Source organism: Trachypithecus francoisi, unplaced genomic scaffold (assembly GCF_009764315.1).
Source record: "Trachypithecus francoisi isolate TF-2019V2 unplaced genomic scaffold, Tfra_2.0 Lachesis_group14, whole genome shotgun sequence".
NCBI classification, from domain to species: Eukaryota; Metazoa; Chordata; class Mammalia; order Primates; family Cercopithecidae; genus Trachypithecus; species Trachypithecus francoisi.
This window is the reverse complement of record NW_022681459.1, coordinates 746,540-768,591: the sequence shown is the minus strand read 5'-3', so window position 1 is coordinate 768,591 and position 22,052 is coordinate 746,540. Positions and strand designations below refer to the sequence as shown.

The window sequence follows — 22,052 nt, the reverse complement described above, 5'->3', positions numbered from 1 at the left end:
TTTGGTGTCCATTTGCATGAAATGTCTTTTTCCACCCCTGAACCTTAAGTTTGTGTGAGTCCTTATGTGTTAGATGAGTCTCTTGAAGGCAGCAGATAGTTGGTTTGTGAAATCTTATCCATTCTGCAATTCTGTAACTTTCAAGTGGATAATTTAGGCTATTTAATTCAATGTTGGTATTGAGATGTGAGTTACTATTCCATTCATCATGCTATTTGTTGCCTGCATACATTTTGTGTGTGTGGGTGTGCATTTTAAATTGTACTTTTGTTTTATAGGTCCTGTGAGATTTATGCTGCAAAGAGGTTCTGTTTTGATGTGTTTCTGGGATTTGTTTGAAGATTTAGAGCTCCTTTTAGTGGCTTGGTAGTAACGAATTCTTTCAACATTTGTTTGTCTGAAAAAGACTGTATCTTTCCTTCATGTATGAAGTTTGATATCACTGGATACAAAATTCTTAGCTAATAATTGTATTGTTTGAGGAGGCTGAAGATAGGGTCCCAATCCCTTCCAGTTTGTTGGGTTTCTGCTGAGAAATCTGCTGTTAATCTGATAGGTTTTCCTTTATGGGTTACCTGATCCTTTTGTCTCATTGCTCTTAAGATTCTTTCCTTTGTCTCAACTTTAGATAATCTGATGACAATGTGCCTAGGCAATAATCCTTTTGCAATGAATTTCCTAGGTGCTCTTCGTGTTTCTTGTATTTGGATGTCTAGATCTCTAGCAAGACCAGGGAAGTTTTCCTTGATTATTCCTTCAAATATGTTTTCCCAACTTTTAGATTTCTCTTCTTCCTCAGGAACACTGATTATTCTTATGTTTGGTCATTTAATATAATCCCAGACTTCTTGGAGGCTTTGTTCACATTTTCTTATTCTTTTTTCTTTGTCTTTGTTGGTTTGGATTAATTCAAAGACCTTGCCTTCGAGCTCTGAATTTCTTTCTTCTACTTATTCAATTCTATTGCTGGAACTTTCCAGAGCATTTTGCATTTCTATGAGTGTGTCCATTGTTTCCTGAAGTTTTGATTGTTTTTTATTTATGCTATCTATCCTTGAATATTTCTCCCTTCACTTCTTGTATCATTTTTTTTATTTCCTTACATTGCGCTTCACCTTTCTCTGGTGCCTTCTGGTTAGTTTAATAACTAACCTCCTGAATTCTTTTTAAGGTAAATCAGGGATTTCTTCTTGGTTTGGGTCCATTGCTGGTGAGCTAGTGTGCTTTTTGATGGTATTAAAGAACCTTGTTTTGTCATGTTATCAGAGTTGGTGTTCTGGTTCCTTCTCATTTGGGTAGGTTCTGTCAGAGGGAAGGTCTAGGGCTGGAGGCTGTTGTTCAGATTCTTTTGTCCCACAGGGTGTTCCCTTGATGTAGTACTCTCCCCCTTTTCCTATGGATGAGGCTTCCCGAGAGCGATCTGTAATGGTTGTTACCTCTCTTCTACATCTAGCCACCCAACAAGTCTACCAGGCTCTAGACTGGTACTAGGGGTTGTCTGCACAGAGTCTTGTGATGTTAACTGTCTGTGGGCCTCTCAGCTGTGGATACCAGCACAGTATTTGGGTTGTCTCCTGTTTACTGAAGGAGGAATCCACTTCCTTCAGGGGGTCTGTGAGTCCTCCCAGGTTTCCTGATTTATTTCTGCAATTGTTCTGAAGCAAAAATTCATGATGTGAGTGTCCACACACTCCTCTCTCTGCTCGAGTTGGAGCTGCAACCTGGTCCTGCCTCCCGTCTGCCATGATGCCCTGGAAATGTCTAGCACTTTTAAAGTTGGTTGCTATGAGTAACCAGAGACCTTTCTCCCAGTGATATTCCCTCCTGAATTCCCTCTTCTTATCCTCTGTATTCATTTTCTATTGCTGTGTAACACATTACCTCAAACTCAGAGGCATGAAACAAAACAAATGTATTGTTAGCTCAGTTCCTATAGGTCATAATTGTGGGCATGGCTCAGTTGAATTCTAAGCAAGCTGTGATCTCACTGGAGGCTCAAGGTTCTCTTCTGAGTTCACTGGCTGTTGGCAGAATTCAGTTCCTTATGGTTGTAGGACCAAGGACCCCCTTTTCTTGCTGGATGTCAACTGGAGGCCATTCTCAGCCTCTAGATTCCACCAGCCAGAGCCCTCTCTACAATACAGCAGTTTGCTCTTTCAGGATGAGCAGGAAAAAGCTCACTCAGGCTTTAATCTTTATTTTAAGGGATCCTACCTGATTTGTCAGACCACCAAGATAATCTCCCTTTCAGTTAATTCAAAATCAGATAATTCAGTACCCTAATTGGATCTGCAAAGTCCCTCCTATCATATAAGGGTAACATAATCATGAGTGTGAAATCCATCATTTTCATAATCCTGCACACAGTCAAGGAGAGGGGTCAGTTACAATGGCACAAACAAAAGGTTTTGTGCTAAAAGAATTCATAAATGTTAAATTATTCCTTTCTAATATCACAAAGTGCTAAAAGTCAAAGGACATAAAGTATGAATGTTCTATATTGTTAACACTAAACCAATGTTAACTAATAATTATGATATATTATGGAGTATTTATATTATTATTCAACATTTAAAGTCTTCACCCCTTCTCTTGATCCCTTCCATGCTATTAAATCAGAGTAAGCTCAACTGGAGAATAAAAAATGCACTATTCCCCATAGTAAGCTCCTTAGTTATGTATATGGAATGATCTGATGTCTAAGTTCAAGTCTTGGGGAAAGGATACCCATAACCTAGTAACCATTGTGGGAGAGAGCAGTAGAAGGAAATAAACACAACACAGTTTGACTCAGGATAGCCTTTCAACTTCCCTACAATACCATGCCAGGGTACCACTACTGCTGCTGTCTGAGGTGAGTTTTGGTGGAGCTCTTATAGGACACAATAGGAATTCCCCAGTTACCCATGAAAATTGAAATACTATTATTTCCATCAAGGGTCTTAACCAAAATGAAATTGAGTCTTTGCTTGATGACCTGTGGGCTTTCCTGGAATGTGCAGCTATATACCTGTAAAGGATAAAGTTTCAAATTTACAAGTTTCAAGGATAATAGGAAGGACGCAGTAAAGGGTTTCCATGCCTAACAACTTTCTAGAGCTTCAGGAGAACTTCTCAGTCTCCCTAGCTGATACCATCCAACCTATGATTTGATTCCCTTTTGTTAAAGGCAGAAGGACCTAGTCTAACAGTTCACAAGACTAAACAGACAGATGATCACAAGGTAGACCAGATATTTCAGTCATGGTGAATTATACCATTACAAATAAAATTTGTTTTTTAGATGGAAGAACACACATTCCCAGAGTAGCAAGAAAAAAGTATTTTTAGGCCGGGCGCGGTGGCTCAAGCCTGTAATCCCAGCACTTTGGGAGGCCGAGACGGGCGGATCACGAGGTCAGGAGATCGAGACCATCCTGGCTAACACGGTGAAACCCCGTCTCTACTAAAAAAAAAAATACAAAAAATGAGCCGGGCGAGGTGGCGGGCGCCTGTAGTCCCAGCTACTCGGGAGGCTGAGGCAGGAGAATGGCGGGAACCCGGGAGGCGGAGCTTGCAGTGAGCTGAGATCCGGCCACTGCACTCCAGCCTGGGCGACAGAGCGAGACTCCGTCTCAAAAAAAAAAAAAAAAAAAAAAAAAAAAAAAAAAAAAAAAAAAAAAAAAAAAAAAAAAAAAAAAAAAAAAAAAAAAAAGAAAAAAGTATTTTTAGTAGCAGGCTTGATGCTTTGTTTGAGGGTAGACACTTAAAAGGGGCTAAAATATTAGAATCTGTAAAGTCCTCTCTGAGGCAGAAAGTTTTAAGTCTCAAAAGAGGAACAATAACTCTTGAACATAGACATCATATTTGCATAGAAATAAATTTTCTTTACAAAGACACATCCCCATGAGGTTTTCTACCCTTGCCAATAACTGGCAGCCTATAGTTAATTATGGTCTTAGATGTGAGTAAAGAAAAACACCAATTGATTTGTCCATACTAATATGATTCATACTTCAATCTAAACTTTGCTGTGAGCTCAATCTAAGTGCTGTCTCTTCTTAATAAGAGGAGAGCATGAATACCTTAAAAGGAATTAAGTAGCATAATTTATCCTTAGTGTACACATACTTTTACGTGAATTCTGCAAAATTTCCTTATTTTAGATGGATGAAATTTTTGAAATGGGTTTATTTTATACTGCAGATAAATTTTTCAGATGCACTAGAAATACATAGACTAACAGACTTCTCTTTCATCTCCTTCCCCAGCTGGGGAGCACTTCCAGGAATGATAACTTGAGCTTTGTTACATATATATTACTTTGACAGTATAAATAAAAAGAGCATCATTTTTTAGTTCAGATAACTTGGACTTGAGTTCTGGTTCTGCCATTAACTTCCTGCAAGCTCTTCGGAAGTCATTTAATATCTCTGTTCCTTTTTCTGTAATATTTAAATTAATAATGATGATACTCCCTTTATGTATCTAAGAACTGTGTTGTGAGCAAAAATAACTTAGAGTAGGCAAAAGTGTTTTGTAAATTACACTGCGCTCTCCAGTTATAAGTTGATAAATTGATACAATAACAGAAACAGAAACATGTCATCAAACTATGTGAGAGCTTTTTGTCAAGAATGTTGAAGTTTTCTTCATTGTAACTAGTACATAACTTCTTTGAATTTTTTTTAAAGATGGGACCTCACTGTGTTGCCCAGGCTGGAGTGCAGTGACATGATTATAGCTCACTGTAGCCTTGAACTCCTCCCACCTCAGTCTACAGATACATGCTACCATGCCAGGCTAATTAAAAGAAAAAAAAACTGTGGAGATGGGATCTCACTTTGTCACCCAGGCTAGTCTCAAACTCCTGGCCTCAAGCAATCCTCCCGCCTTGGCCTCCCAAAGTGCTGGGATTATAAGCATGACCCAGCATGCCACCAGCCTGAACTTTTGAAAGAAGTGAATGTTTAGATTTGTTTCTGTTATATCTGAACCACTTTAGCATAATGTCTTCATTATCCTAGTTTTCTATGATTTCATTCTTTCTACCAATTTTTATAGCATCATAGTTCTCTGAAACTTAATGTTTATGGATTTTTTTGTCCTTAGAAAGGAGACATCATAGACATTATCTGCAAAACACCAATGGGGATGTGGACGGGAATGTTGAACAATAAAGTGGGAAACTTCAAATTCATTTATGTGGATGTCATCTCAGAAGAGGAAGCAGCCCCCAAGAAAATAAAGACAAACCGAAGAAGTAACAATGAAAAATCCAAGACTCTGCAGGAGTTCCTAGAGAGGATTCATCTTCAGGTGAGCAAATCTATGTCCTGTTTGCTTTTGGCGGCATGTAAATGGACAAATTGAAGGGAGTGGATCAGTATTTGTGTTGCGTTGCTTAAAAATACAAGACTTAGAAGCAAAGGAAAGCCTGTTTTCCAAGAAGAGCTCTTATTTCTCCTTTATGACATTTTTTTATGCAGGGACAAGTCTTGATCTAATATCCCTTGGACTATACCTTAATAGTATTTAGCAGTGACAATAGAGATGAACGTTGAGAAAATGCAATGAACAATGAAAAATATCTAGGAGAATAAAAGGCCCTAATAAAATGTCTAAATGAGAATGGTAAAGAGAATATAAGAAATAAAGTAAGTCTAAAAAAGTGAAAGGAAAAATGAAAAGGGAAATGTATTTTCTACAAAGCAGAGGTGAAAATCAAGTTGAGAGAAGATAACTGAATGTAATTATTTTTTAAAAATTTTGAGGAAAACGGTGATCATCAAACCCCATAATGATTGTGTTAAGGAAACTGTGTTGTCTGTATTTATAACCCAATTATTATTTTCTTGTTATATTACCAAATATCTTTTGAAATATCTACCTTATTAAATGGTGTGTACATACAATACATCTAGTATCAATCAATTTACAGTTTTGCAATCCATTTCTAAAATTAACTCAGAAGTACTTTGATAGTTTTCAAAATTCATCAAGACAATAATCAATTACACTTTTCTTAATTGTTTTTTTCTGAATTATCTAGTTATGTTCCTGTCTGTACACACAGTATCTAAGCCTTCCTATATTACTATTGGTGCACCTCAAATGAGATATTCCTATGAGAATGTATGGGTTAGCACCTTGCCTCTGCATCTTGTTTGTTCTGTGACCTGTGAGAAAACCAAGGTCTAAGAGACTGAAATGGCTTCCCCAAGAACCCTCAGTTAAGTGGTTATATGTCAGAACAGGAATTTGTGTTTCTTTATTCTAATTCAGTGCTAAGAATATACTTTTCTAAAGAAAGAATTGTCACTCTTCTTGCTTTTCTTCCTTTTTTTTTTGTTAAAAAGGGCTAGTCATAAGTTCTTCCTGATTACTTAAAACTTTTAGACTTCCTCTTATTCTATTTTAGTAATTAAAATAAGGATATTGAAATTAGATCAAGTAAAATGGGGGAGGAATCTGAGGAAGTTGAAAAAGCACTCAACTTCATTTAATATTTTTATTTTGTTTGAGAGGATAGAAATTTCAAAATAACATACAGACTTTGAAATCAGAAACTTACGAATTTTAAACTAATATATATTGATTCAAATGATGAACAAAATACACATGCTGAGAAAACAATTCTTGCCCCAACTACAGTGCTTCTATGCTTAGTAAAAGTTTTCAATTAAATAGAAAGTCTTGAATTCCTTTGGTTTATATAATGCCTTTCAACCAAAATGCTACACCCACTTTTTGTACAGAATTACATCTGTTTCAAACTCATTTTTTAACCTACCCCAAGAACATTTTGAGAGCAGATGCTTTTGCAATCATGAAAACAAGAAGAGATGTAGATTCTGAAATATTACTGTAGCATGCTACTCTGCTAGAGGCATTTTATTGACAGACTTAAAGTAATGCTAGTTCTGCCAATTCAGTTAGTTGAGAAGTGAAAAATTTCCAAATGAGATGCATGATCCAACTATTGAATTGATCCATGATTTGGAATTGTATAACTTAAGGTAATTATTTCCTCTTTACATTTGGCCTTCCAAAAGGCGAGAATTATACAACACAATCATTGAAGAGCCCTGGAGTTCATATGTCAAAAACTAATACAAGTGAAGTTAAGTGAAAGTTGTATTGGCACCTTTGGTTCCCATATGCATCTCTATAATCTAAAGAGAACTAAAAATAAAATATTTGAATCTAATTTGCATTATATTTTTTGTCCCACAGGAATATACCTCAACACTTTTGCTCAATGGTTATGAGACTCTAGAAGATTTAAAGGATATAAAAGAGAGTCACCTCATTGAATTAAATATTGAAAACCCAGATGACAGAAGAAGATTACTATCAGCTGCTGAAAACTTCCTCGAAGAAGAAAGTAAGTGTGCACACCTACTCTTCTCCCCAGCTGATAATCACAGTTTAGTGTAAATAGTATAATCATGAGAAACAAAGCCCCCATTTTATTTACTGAGATCATGAAAGCATGCTTTCCCATAAAATAACTGTTTCCATGTAAGTTTGAAAACAATAACTATGGTCAAATATATAATTAGGAAAAGGAACGTATTTCCTTATTGGACTCAAGAAATGAAAGGACTTTTCTGGGTACCTCATTTCCATTCTGCAAAGGTATTAATTTACATGCAAGTGGATGCCTGCATTCCCAAAGACTGAGGGAGAGACAAGTATTTAGTAACAACATAAGCCATTAGTGAGAAATGTCACACATGGCTTCTGTAAAACAGCACAGAGCATGGCTTTAAGATAATGATGAAACCCCGTCTCTACTAAAAAATACAAAAAACTAGCCGGGCGAGGTGGTGGGCACCTGTAGTCCCAGCTACTGGGGAGGCTGAGGCAGGAGAATGGCGTAAACCCTGGAGGCGGAGCTTGCAGTGAGCTGAGATCCTGCACCGCACTCCAGCCCAGGCGACAGAGCGAGACTCCGTCTCAAAAAAAAAAAAAAAGATAATGAGCCTTCATGCCACACGGAAAATTCATTTCATCACCACATAGTCACATCTTGTACATGTTTATAGTACTCTTTCAAAATGTTATAATAGCTTGCAAAAATATTCCGCACTCACTTTTATTGTATGAGATGGTTCTCTGTATTTGTAAGTATTAACTGAAGACGAAATAATCATGGAGATTTGCAGAATACTATCTACACCAACAAGGCTTGTAAAGATAGAATATCTTTTATTTTTTATAATTATCCATTCAGATTGCCTTTCCTGCCAAATCTGGTCAGGTCCCCCAACACTGAGCTTAGGGTGTGCCAAACTCCGCAAGGAGTACTTTGTGAGCAACCAAATGGGGAAAGTCTAACTTTAAAGATAAAAAGGAACTTAGATTATCAAATCCAGCCTTCTCTATCAAAAAATACTACTACTAGAAATAATTATTAGTATTAATATTATTAGTTTTTGAGATGGTGTCTAAATCCGCTGTCCAGGTTGGAGTGCAGTGGCACGATCTCGGCTCATTACAACCTCTGCCTCCAGGGTTCAAGCGATTCTCATGCTTCAGCCTCCAAGTAGCTGAGATTATAGGCATGCCACCACACCCGGCTAATTTTTTGTATTTTTAGTGGAGATGGGGTTTCACCATATTGGCCAGCCTGGTCTCGAACTTTTGACCTCAAGTGATCCTCCCACCTCGGCCTCCCAAAGTGCTGGGATTACAAGCATGAGCCACCACACCCAGCAGTAAAAATAATACTAGAAATTATTAACTACATTTTTTAAAACATGTGTGCTCTGAGCAAGACTGTGGGCCAGGGTCTTTCCTGATTATTCTCTTGAGTACTTACCCCAGTTCTTTGACTTAGACAGTACCGCCCTCATTTTTATGATGAGAAATTGAGACAGTAAGTAACTTGTCTAAAAACACTCCCTTAGTGAAGTGTAGAGTTGGGATTCCAACCCAGTGTATGTGCTGCTATGTTATACTTTCTAACACTACAAGTAACATCCAAATGGAGAGTGAGGAGGGAGGAAAGCGTTATTTAGGCACCAGGCCTCCTGATTGTCCTTTTGTGGGCTATTCTATACTGTCTATCATAAGTCCCACAAAATTGAGGCAGAGCACATGTTTCCTATACACTGGCTTTTTATCTAGTGGAAAGTAGTTTACTTTTTAAGAAATTGTTTTTTACTTTATTCTTATCATCCTTTTCCAAGAGCTTTCACAGACATAACTAATTTGACATCAGCAGGACTGATTTCATCATCAGGCCTAGGTTATTACATGCTTTCTTTGAAGTGTGGGGCTGGGAGATGGAAAAGAGAGGGAGATGTGGTCACAGAGGCGGACAAAGTTCAAACTTCAGGAAGTAGCCAATTTAATCAATATTTCAAGTCAAGACAAAACTGATCAATATAAACAGATATAGTAAGTTCTTTCAGGTAAAGGAGTCAGTTTCCTTCACATCTTGTCATTTCAAGACATGGATCCTCACTAAACAATGTTTGGCTTAGAAATAGAGTCTATAGAGTTTTATTATGGACAACGTCCAGTGTCATCGCCCATATTCTCCAAAATGATTTGGCCATGAAGTACAGGGAGGAGAAGAGTATTTTTTGAACAGTTGTAAATAATTGCTTTTCTTCCATAATATCACACATCTAGGTATTTTACCCAATTTACAGATGAGGAATAAATTGGGAGATGAATTTCAAAGAAGTCAAACAGCTAGATGAGTGCAGAGATGGAGATTTAATCAAAGGGAGTCTACTATAAACTCCACCACATGTGCAAATTGGCCAATAGGAAAGCAATGAATATTTGAAAATTGAAGTTTTCTGCTACTTCACCAATTGTCTCAAGGGCTTTAGTTCAGTTTTCTATATCAGAAAGTGAAAGACGAGAGGCTACCATGGCTGCCTGCCAACAGGGTTTGTGGAGAGAAGGGGCTGGGAACCTGGGCAAGCAGCACTTTCAGCAATGACCAGTGTCCCCAGGGACCCACAGAAGGAAGATGGGTTCAGTGCCAAAGGCTTGCATCCCCTTAATTTTTTCATTCCACCTCACTCATCACCTGTCTCCTTTCTATGCTAACAAAAGAACAATTATTCATAGACGGTAAAATTATTTATAGAGCTGGTGTAATTAAAAAAAAAAGAAACACCTGACACAAAATTCTTCCGTTGCAAGATGAGAAGATGAAAATCCAGTAGCTAAGTGGCTTTTTCAAGCTCACAAATCTATAATTCAGTCTCTTATATCTATTAGAAACATGTTCTGTCATATCCTGGTCTCTGAAAACAAAACATAGTGTCTCCAAAGCATTAAATGGTTTTTGATATTTGATATATATTTGATATAGAAAGGACATGTCCCAGAAATTATTCCCCTGCATAAAACTTTAGAAAATGATAATTGAAAGTCACTAGAAGTTGATTACTTAATGACAGCCCGTAAGGTACAAACATACACACAGCCAAATTCTGGGAGATGAAAAATGGAAAAAAAAAATACAGATTCAACCAGTGCTTCTTGTCAACACACTACCCTGAGATTTTTCTTATTTTAATCTTACGGTTTAGAGTAGTATTAGAATATACATGTCAAAAAGATGCATATTGCATGTTAGGCTATTCTGACTGAAAGCTATTTATCTTATATGAAACTGCTTGCTCAAGAAATAAAGAATGACTTCCATTTGTTGATAAGATGGTGAGTTCTGATGATTTGGCACCATGCTGGCTGCATGCTTATTTTTATCTATTTTCTACTCTGTGAATCATATCTCCTACAACCATGCTAAAGATTAAACGCACAACCTTCCTGTACCTTGAATGATAAAGACCTTGAGTATATGGTTATATAAAACTGAGACAGTGAAAAACAAATGCATGTCACATTAAAGGTTAAAAGTAGTTTGCTTTTTTTTTTTTTTAAGAGTAGAGCATGTAAATTTTCTAAGATATTATGGATGCATTTTATTTTGATCATTGAATGATGTCAGTTTGAGGAATCGCAATAAATTCCTAGTTTGGTGTTTCATTGTTTGTTAGATTGAGAACATAAAAGGATCTGCTTTGCTAATCATTCAATATAAAAGTTGAGCAAAATGGCCACATATCATGAGGATAAGAGCTAAAATTTTGAGATAATGTAGAAAAGACGACAAGTCCTATGTGAGACTTGAATATATCTAGAGAGATCAAGAGGATGGGGTACAAAACATGGGGAAAAAAAACAGACTTCTAAGATTTAAAGCAAGCATTTTTCCTTTTCTCTTCTTAGCCCAAGATAGACAGCATTGTACCCACTTTGACCTTGAAAATGTAAACTGGATTATACTTTTTTTTTTTTTGTATTATACTTTAAGTTCTGGGATACATGTGCAGAACGTGGAGGTTTGTTACACAGGTATACACATGCCACGGTGGTTTGTTGCACCCATCAACCCTTCATCTACATTAGGTATTTCTCCTAATGCTATCCTTCTCCTAGCCCCCCAGCCCCTGGCAAGCCATGGTGTGTGATGTTCCCCTTCTTGTGTCCATATGTTCTCATTGTTCAACTCCCACTTATGAGTGAGAACATGTAGTGTCTGGTTTTCTGTTCCTGTGTTAGTTTACTGAGAATGATGGTTTCCAGCTTCATCCATGTCCCTGCAAAGGACATGAGCTCTTCCTTTTTAATGGCTGCATGGTATTCCATGGTGTATATGTGCCAGATTTTCTTTATTCAATCTGTCATTCATGGGCATTTGGGTTGGTACCAAATATTTGCTATTGTGAACAGTGCTGCAATAAACATACGTGTGCATGTGTCTTTATAGTAGAACAATTTATAATCCTTTGGGTATATACCCAGTAATGGGATTGCTGGATCAAATGGTATTTCTGGTGCTAGATCCCTGAGGAATCGCCACACTGTCTTCCACAATGGTTGAAGTAATTTACACTCCCACTAAGAGTGTAAAAGCGTTCCTACTTCTTCACATCCTCTCCAGCATTTGTTGTTTCCTGACTTTTTAATGATCACCATACTAACCGGTGAGATGGTATCTAGGTCACTGTTTGGCGGGAAGTAAAGGTGCTTCTCCAACAAGCTGATAAAAGGGCTGGCATGTGGTGTTAGCACTGATCACAGGATTACCTCTGGAGGAGGGTAACCACCCCGGGGTTCTGCAGTCCCAGCAAGACCAGCATAGATATTTGCAACTTGCTCCTGTGTTGCATTAGAACTGAGAGGAATTAGGTCATCGGTTCCCTCAACTGGGAATCTAGATAAGGTTATAAGGAGAAGAAAAACTGGGGTGAGATGCAGCTCTTGAAGGGACAAGAGAGCAGGATCTGTTCATTTTGTGCAGATTTGAGTTTTTCTATTTGTCGTCTGAATTTAAAAATGTTTCATTTACTTTGGGAGTACATATTCTCAAATAAAAAAAAGAACAGAGAATGTGTGAGGGTGTGTGTGTGTGTGTGTGTGTGTATGTGTGTTGTTGTTGTTGTTCCATAAACACAATCTTCAAGGCCCCTTTGCCTTACTCTGAAGTGCCTCTTTAGAATAATAAGATGGTTTACTGTTGTTTATAGTAGACATCTTCTCTTTATTCTGCACTTGTTCCTCATTTTTCACATTTAGAAGCACTTCGATGTGTCTTAAAATTGTGTCTATGAGAATGTGTACTATTGTCCTTGGGGAAAATGGGAGATGGAAATACCTTGTTTGCTCTAGATTACAGGGATAATTAAATTTAAAATTGAAAAAAAAGTAACAGAAGAAGCAAACTTTACAGAATCTATATACAATGCATTTGAGGTACCTGCAAACTCTGGTTGCAGTGCCAAATGAGGAGGAAGGGGAAAGGGTGGGTTGTGTGCCAGAACTTTGATACCAGCTGTGGTCACAGCAGCCCCTCATTGCTCAAGCATCCCCAGTTGTGCCTTCCTGCCTGCCTGCCTGCCTGCCCAAATCGATGCAGGGCAAATGGCGGGCCGCAGCCAGGAGCCTGGAACACGAGCTGTCAGCAGGGGAGATTTGTAGTCATGCCAAGCAGCAGTCCAGCAGTTGGCCTAACAGAGTGCCAGCATAGCCTGGTGCCCTAGCCCCTGACATGTGTACCTGGCGTTTCCAACCCACTTGCCATATGATTTGCATCTAGATTCAATAAATATACAGCTTTGAAGAAAAGTTATGCTACCTGTCCACAGAAAGTAGAGAAAGCATGCAGGCATTTTACTTGTATGTATTTAATATCTATAGTCATAGTTGTTCGCCCTCATGCAATTTAATTTCTTCAGATTTCTTTTTAATTTTACTTCTAAACTTTCATTTATGATGGATGCCGTATTCTATATCACACAAAAAAACTACAAAATAAAGCATAAGGATTCTCACTTTTCTACCAGAAAATTTCCAATGAAAAGTGTTCACAGATTTTTCACTTTAGTCACATAAGGACCTCTCTAATGCCCGCATGTATAGAGCACTCCTCTCTAATGCCCGTATGTATAGAGCACTCCTCTACCTGTGTTTATATTGCATTGTGATAGTATACTACACATAGCATTGTAATGATTACCCTGGCCAAACAAGACCCAATCTTCTATTACCATGTGCTTTCCCCAAGCCCCTAGTCCTGTGATTTGCATTAGTGGATGGTTAACAAATGCATGTAAAATGGGTAAATGATGAATGAGGAGGTCAAAAGATCCTCAAATAGTAAGTCAGTCTTCTATTATTATAAAGATAAAGTTGCCTGCAATCCCACCTCACACATACAAGTGTTTGTAATAAGCAGATCGGTATTCGGGTACGTTATCAAGATTTAGTTTATGAATATGCTAAGCATGCATGTGTGCATTCATGTGTGCAAGAGTGTAAATAAGTACATTTTTGGAAGGTAATAATGTAAAACACAATCAAAGTTTAAAATATGCACACTTTTGTATCCAGAAATTCCAGTTCTAAGTATTGGTTCTACTAAATTCAAGATACAACCACATAAAAATACTAGCTAAAAATCTAGTAGTTTTGGGTAAAAACTAAAAACAATAGGGACTTCCATCAATAATTAACCTGTTGAATAAATTAAGATATATCCAAACAATAAAGTAGTTTTGAAGGTGTTATGTTAGGAAAATGATATAGCATGCTGTTTACTGATATTAAAGTTTTTCAAAAACATGTTAAATGTGAAAGCAAATTGTAGACCAATAATATGTAGAGTAATCCTATTTTTGTCAAAAGTAATAATTTTAGACGTAATGAAATTAGATTAGTTTTTTACCATATCTATATAGGGAAGGCAAAATTTTATCTCTACCCTCTTAGGCTTTTTACAACAGCTGAAAATTAAATTGACATAAGACAGATCAACAGGAGAAAAATCACACAAATTTATTTAACACAAATTTCATGTGGCAAGGGAGCTGTCATAGGAAATGAAGACCCAAAGATGTAGTTAGAGTTGAACACTTGTATACTGAAGTAGAAAAAGAGTAACAAGTTGTGAAAATGTGACAAGTTACAGAAGCTTGAAATAGGCTAGCTAATTGGGTGGAGTGGTAGAAAGATAAGGGCTTGTCTAACATTGCTTAATTGTACAGATTTCCCTCCGCCTCAACTTCCTGTCCCTGAGGATAGGAACCATACTTTCCTTCTGGTAGAGGGAAAGTGGCTTTCACATGGAAATGTCATCTGCCTTTAAGTAGCAGAAGGAAATTCAGACTGGGCATGGTGGCTCATGCCTGTAATCCCAAAACTCTGGGAGGCTGAGGCAGGAGGATTGCTTGAGCTCAAGAGTTCAAGACCAGTCTGGGCAACCTAGCCAGACCCTATTTCTCTCTCTCTTAAAAAAAAAAAAAGGAAAGCCAGAGTGATATTCTTGCACCTGCTTTCTTCAAGTGTCTTCAACTCAAAATAGTCAATATGCCAGAGCAGCATATTTTGGGGTAATGTGTTCTTAACTCCTTCATCAAGTAAATGGGTTTAATTAACCTGTAAGAAATATGAACTTGACCTTCCAAGGCCCCTAATTAAATAATGTGTGACAGTTATAAACATTATTTGGTCATTACCAAAATAGTCAGTACAATATGACAACTTTAACTGAGGAGGATAAATATTTCCTGGGACCAAAGGCCTCCATAGGGTGTGTGGTTGGGGAGAGGGGCAGTCTAATGAGACTGCCCAGGTAGGTGCTGAGTTACCGTGATCTTGAGTGAGTATGCCTCTGCCCCTGCTGAAGTACCTAGCACAGTGGAAGTGGAGATTGCCCTGGCTGAGAGCGAAAAGATCTATTTCCAGGTACACATCTCGTTAGAAGCTAGGCTCCAAAAACAGGCAAGAGCAGGGGAAGTCATTTCAACTCCATATCCTCTCATGGCCTCAGGGGAACAGAAGCAACGGGTTATTTTCCGATGAATGGAATCCTATTTTTCATTTATTGTTGTGTTTCCAAAAGGTGAGTTAGTATTCAAGTGAAATGAACACCAGATAGTCACTGTTACTAGGAGGATTAAAGTGTTCAGGTAACTTAAGAATGTGCTTTAGATGAAATAAAAAATAGTGGAGAGAAATGCCATGTTGTCCACTAAATTTTCCTCCATGGATAATGCTGCCTCTGGACAAATAAATCTAGCCATAGTTACCTGAACAGTAGCTGGGTTTTCATTTGAGTGACTCCAGTGAGGTTGAAACATGAGGTTGAGGTTTTGAGTCCTCCTGAGATGTGTGTTCCTGGGTTTTCCCTCTTTGGAGATGGCCCCAGGATAGAGAAAAACAGGATGATGATTGATGGAGCTTAGAGGTATTCTCATTTAAATTTTAACAAAATTCCTGTTTTGCTCTTCTTTAGTTCTAATTGTCTTTAATTCATCTAAATATCATTGTGTTTATTAAAAAATTATTTATTGAGAAATTCCTTTAGCCAGGAATTTTCCTATGCCTTCAAGTTTGCATAATTTTATAGTACTTGGCCCAAAGAAAGAGAGGCTTCAAAGCTAAGGCAAGCAAAATGGTAAAGACAAAGTCTGGATGATTTGGGCAAAGAAATCTGGGAAAGTCAAGCAAAATTAGTTTTCATAAAAGTTGAATCTTTAACTTTTTAATATGTAAAGATGGGGCAGATTTCTCCTCTTTATTAATTTTTTCCCAGAATAAGGATCCAGTTTTATTTCCTTAAAACTATCTTCACTTTTAGTATAATTGAGACTGCCTTTCTTAATTAATTAAACATCACAACTCCAATATAATTATTTTGTGAATAATTATATTAGCTGTCTTCTGTTTTCATCACCATGCCACCCTTTTTTTTTTCAACATTGATACCTATCTTAAAATGTTTTTTTCATGGGCTTTATACAATTCTGTAACAATTTTGGTAGGAAATAAATTATTTTAATACACAAATTAGCTCTTGATGATAAAATATTTCCTAAATAATTTTTTAATATTATCATTTTATTTTTATTACATAGAGTACAGAATTATACAGCTTTCTGGAGTTCCTATTATGCCTGCTGTCAACTGGCAGCAATAAGAAAGACCCTTTTTCAAATTATTTAATAATTCTTCAGTGTATTCTAATTTAGATATGTATGGCCTTTAAGATATTTACAAATCATTTGGGGGCTTTATTGAAAAATTATACCATTTTAATTCTTTCATTAAAAAGCAATGTGGATGACCTTAGAAATAGAGGGGAAATTAACAAATTTGAACACGTTTGTTTGTAAATTGTATGCATATGTATATGTTTTTATATAATTTTAATAATAGACTGCATGAATTATGTATACCTTTTAAAACCTAGCGTATTATCCGAAACGTTTTAGTATAAAAAGATGCCCTGAAACATCTTATGGGAAGTCCGTAATTTTGTAGGCAAACCTGTTTCTTATTCCAATGTGTTACTTGCCTGGTTAGCCCAGATGATTGAACCATGGGACAAAACTGATGAAGGTTATGGTTTCAATTTCTGGGTAGACCAGTTAGCTTTACTCTGTTTCATGGCTACATGAAGGGACTAAATGACTTAGAAAGAAAATGTGGATGCATTAGTATGAACTCATCTCCTCTGCAGGAAAGAAACACGCATAGCACAAGACCTAGGTTTGCGCCAATCCCTGTCATTAGTGTCAGGATGAAAAGAAACAAGAAGAGGAAAATCTCGATCCTCCAAATACGAAAGTGAATGCAATATAGCTTTCATCTCCGTAATATAACATAATGACCTGCCTTTGTATAGTTACAATTGAGGGGTTCCAGCTGATCACCTGCCTGAAATTATTGCAAACCTGGTGGGAAGCATCTGAGGAGGCACAGTCATGTTTTCATTTCACTAGGAAATCATTTAGCAAATTACTGCTGTTCTGTAAATTACTGTGCTGCTTAACTTTCATACTGAGAAACTATTTTCTTTTTCCATAAAAATTGCGGATGAAAGGTTTCTACAATAAATGACCTGTGCTTAAAACAAAACTATTCCTAGAATTTAGAGAATGTGATATAGCATTTCTCATGTGGAAATAAAAACAAATACATTCTTATTACTAATATTACACAATGACATATTCTCTGGTAAAGATGGTTTTTAATTTATTTACTTTGTTCTCCATTGAGGTGAATGCACAGAGGCTTCTGGGGGTGAAATAACAAGCTAAATACTTTTTTTTTTTTTAAAAAGGCGAAGAACTAATTTTGGAAATTATAGTTCTTAAAGACTCTGTTTCATATCCTGAAGAGAGTCCCACAATTGGTAATCAGCCTAAATAGAACAGAGTATTGGGAACAAACAGTTTTCATTATGCCAAATCTTGTTTAGGATATCAATGTGAAGGAAAGTAGATCAGTTCTTTTAATTTTGCATTGAGGTAATATTGGCCCAAATATAATCTGGGGAAATGTGGCCTTATCCCCACAATCATTATGACTAAGAGGTTCACACTCCAAATAGGATGATCACTGCTGATGTGGCAGAATGCATACAAAAGGACTCATTTCTCTGGCCTTTTCTAGAAACACTTGGATAATGGAACACAGAGCTGGCTCATTTCATTTCAGTGGCAATAAGATAGAAAAGCAGAGGCAGGATAGAAAGCAATTCTTCAGAGAATGAGGTCCCATTTTAGTGCTGCTTTTCATAAAAAAAAAAGGGGGGGCTTAGAAAGAAGAATGAATGACTGATACTCAGAAAGACTAGTGAATAATAAGTAAACCCTCCTAAACTTAAAGATTGTTATGAATAATGAACACAAAATGCTTCCACGGTAGCTAAAATTTAAAAATAACAATCACGATAGGTGCATATTAAAATTGTCATCTTATACCTAGAACTAGTTATAATATCACTAGACAAATACCTGATATTTGAATCTATAGTTAAATGAAGTTGTGGGGCAAATGTGAAGATTCAGAAGAATGGCATGAATATGGTTTCACTGTTGCAAATACAAGCCCTAAGGAAAAGGTTAAAAGAACTGTTATGACTCATTCTGAAGATGAGTAGACTAAGAAGCAATTTTTATGATTTTCTTCCAGCCTTTCTCAGCCAGTCTTCTTCTTCGAAACTACAGAACTTAGAACATATTTTAAGTAACACTTTTCAATTTCTCCCATGGATGGTGCATAACTAGTACCATTCTATAAGTATTAAAGAGAAGTTAATTCATTATTACAAGGGTAACTTACAGCACAATTCTCATTTGTAATGGAAGTTGATGGCAATCAGACACACAGTGGATCGCAAACTAACGTTACCAAAACATATGGAAACTAGAAAACGCATTTTAAAACAAGATATATATATATATATATATATATATAATACATAAGATAAAGAGTAGACTTCCTAGATATAAATTAACTAGCATTATAATAGCCTATTGAAGAAAATCATACTTTTTCCTTCTTTGAAGGATTTCGAGGTTTGGATTTACTTTATTCTCACTGGAATGGGATGAAGTGCAAAGCCTCTGTAGGCAGAGTTCTTTTCCCAACCTTAAATGTGTGTTTGGCTCTTTCAACAAGGAGCTATTCAAATACCTACTGTGGTGAAGCCCCAGTGTTAGAAGGGGAAAGAGGAAGATATGGTACTGCAGCTAAGAGGCAGTCCCTGAGACCTATTTCTTCTCTAAGGAGCTCAGCGTCATGTGGACAGAGAGAAAGCTGACGCTAAAGGAATCGAGAAGAGTAACATTTGAACTTCAGGCTGCTTAGGGGTTCTTCCAAAATATATTTTGTTACATCCTTAATATTCATCTTTTTCTAAAAGATAATGCCTGTTGAATATAGAACACTGCTTTAAGAATGCAGAATTATCAATCTGAAAATAAATGATTATTATTCAGGACTACAGACAAAGCTATGGAAGACTAAATATTCATAAGGTAGATTCAGTGGAAATTTTGGTGTTTTACTTTCTAAAAGCAACCTGGTTTCTTATATCTATTTTGTGATACATGCAAACATGGGAAAACTCTGGATATTTAAAGTTTTATTAGGTAACTTCCAAATAATTGAAGTCCTACTGTACATTCTTACTCATAGTGATAATTTATTAATTAATCCAGATTATCATGAATCTAAAATTGTTCACAAAGATCACTATTGACTTGGATTGTGCATTTAAACTATAAGTGCCTTTTTGTAATGATACTTTAAGGAGTATTTGGACAAGGCATCAGTCACACTGTGGATACAATCTGCTTTCTCTGGCAGCTTATTATTAATGTAAAATGAGAGTCCATATTGATTTTTGCTTATGCAGGAAATGCACATGAATTCCATGAAACTGCAAGTGAAGAGTGAAGGGCAAATTTTGGCTTCTAATAAAACAGTAGCTTGAATATTTGAGTGCAAATCTCTCTTTTGAAATAAACAAAGATATCTTTTACTAGCAGAACTTTCCGTTGTAATGAAGTCATGGCTAGAACAGTTAAAATAGGATAATACTTGAAAGTGAATGAGTACATGAATAAGATTTTGTGTTGCTTTACCTAACTCCTGCTCTCTTTTCTATTTACAGTTATTCAAGAGCAAGAAAATGAACCTATGCCCCTATCCTTGAGCTCAGACATCTCCTTAAATCAGTCACAGTTAGATGACTGCCCAAGGGACTCTGGTTGTTATATCTCATCAGGAAATTCAGATAACGGCAAAGAGGATCTGGAGTCTGAAAATTTGTCTGACATGGTACATCAGATTACTATCGCAGAGCCAAGTGACTGAACACACACTCTCAACTATATATCTACAGATGCATCCGTTTTAACTCTTCTTGAGTTAAAACATCAAATAGCAGAGGAAGATAAATATTTGTAGATAAAACCTAGGTTTAAATGTTTTAATCTGAATAATTGTACATAAAATTGTGTATCTCTAACATGCCAAATTATTGTCAATAAAATATATATTTATTATTTTAAATAGTATGTGTTAATATTTCACTTGTCTGTATTAGAAAGGCATAATGTAAGACTTTGGTATGTGTGACATATGCTTCATTTGACTTTCTTTTACAAGTACAATATCTGCAAAAAACAAAGTAACCTTTTTTCCTACCTGCCAGTTTTGCATTTGTATATGTTATTGAACAAATAGTATCAGAGGATTCACTGTTGAAACAAGTTGTCCAAACAATGCCATATTCATTTTTACACTTATTGGGAAACTGTGAGTTAATATTGGACACATTGTATCCTGATCCACAGTGGAGTTTCAGTAATTACATTTTGTTGACTTCATTTTGTTTTCTAGTATAAAAGTATAGATAATGTGTTGTCACTTCTGATTTAGTGAATCAATTGTAATAATTGTACAGATATTTTGACTTTAAGTTTAAATATTTTAAAATTCGACATAACCTAATGTTAATAATAAAAAGAACTATTTGCATATTGCATTTTCCAGAGTAGTGTTACTTGGGGGTTTTACTATTGGACTACAGAGAAAATATCTCCTCCCAGACACCCCTCACTTTTTGTAATAGAAGTGCATCCCATAGCAATAATCTCAACCTCTTCAACTTCATCTGTACCCTGAACCCCAGTGATGTTTATCTGACTCACTTAATACCCCCAGGAAACTTCAATTCCACATAACCAAACCATTGATTTTCTCTACAAATTTGTTTCTGCTTTTTTATTGCCAACTCCTCTTTACTGCTACTAACATCCAGCCAGTCATCAAAGCAGAAAATCGTTTCTTGCTTCATCTCACATATGTCCTCATACAAATTCAATAAGTAATCAAGCCCTATGGATCCTACCTCTAAAAATGCTTTCATATTCATGGCGTTCTATCCATTTCCATGGTTGTTGTCTTGCTTTGGATCCTCATGATCTCATGCACGGAATATGGCAGTAGCTTTCCAACTGACCCCCTACCTTCTTATCCATCCTCCACAGAGCCTCCAGATAAATCTTTCTAACCCATGAATCAAATCAGGTACTTTTCTGCTTGAAAGTTTTGGATGGCTTCTCATTGTCTTTAGTATAGTACCCAAACTTTCTTCCAGACTGCATAAGGTATTCCCCAATTGCTTTGTATCTACCTTATGAATTGTAACTACCCCCTCACCACCACTACCATACACACACACTTCTCAATCTACACTCCAGTCATAACAATCCACTTGCAATTTTCTTCCCTTTGTGACTTTTCATATACGATTTATTTGCCTGGAGTGTCTCCTGCTATTTTCCACATTGGGAAGTCTCCCTCTTTTCTCCATCCTGAAGGGCACTTCCTCTGTGAAGCCTTCCATGATTCCCTTTGGTGCCCTCTTCTTTGTATTTCCATTCCACGTGTAAATTGTGGGTCATAGCACTTGTCATATTATGCTTTGTATGATAATTGCCCTTCCGTAAGACTGTGACCTCCTTGTGACAGAGATTATTTTGTTTAGCCTTTTAAATCACCAGTGCCTAACGTAATACCGGGCACACAGTGGGCACTTAGGAAATATTTGCTAGAGGGCATTGAATATGATGATTATTCCCATATAACAGATTCCATCTTCCTATTTAAATGGATCCATTTGAGCTTTAGGTAAGTACCTTCCATGTAACCTTTTTTTTTTTTTTTTTTTTTTAACA

The 22,052-nt window shown here is 36.6% G+C and overlaps 1 protein-coding gene across 2 annotated transcripts in view; it reads left to right on the top strand.

The window, feature by feature from the left end:
• SAMSN1 (SAM domain, SH3 domain and nuclear localization signals 1) overlaps window positions 1-20,857 on the top strand; it is a 61,367-nt gene extending 40,510 nt beyond the window's left edge. For both annotated transcript variants that reach the window (XM_033232174.1, XM_033232175.1), the window contains 3 exons: window positions 5,092-5,298; window positions 7,216-7,366; window positions 19,982-20,857. In XM_033232174.1, the coding sequence (XP_033088065.1) occupies window positions 5,092-5,298; window positions 7,216-7,366; window positions 19,982-20,184 (561 nt within the window). In that variant the 3' untranslated portion in view covers window positions 20,185-20,857. The remainder of the gene's footprint in view (window positions 1-5,091; window positions 5,299-7,215; window positions 7,367-19,981) is intronic.
• Window positions 20,858-22,052: the final 1,195 nt, after the last annotated feature.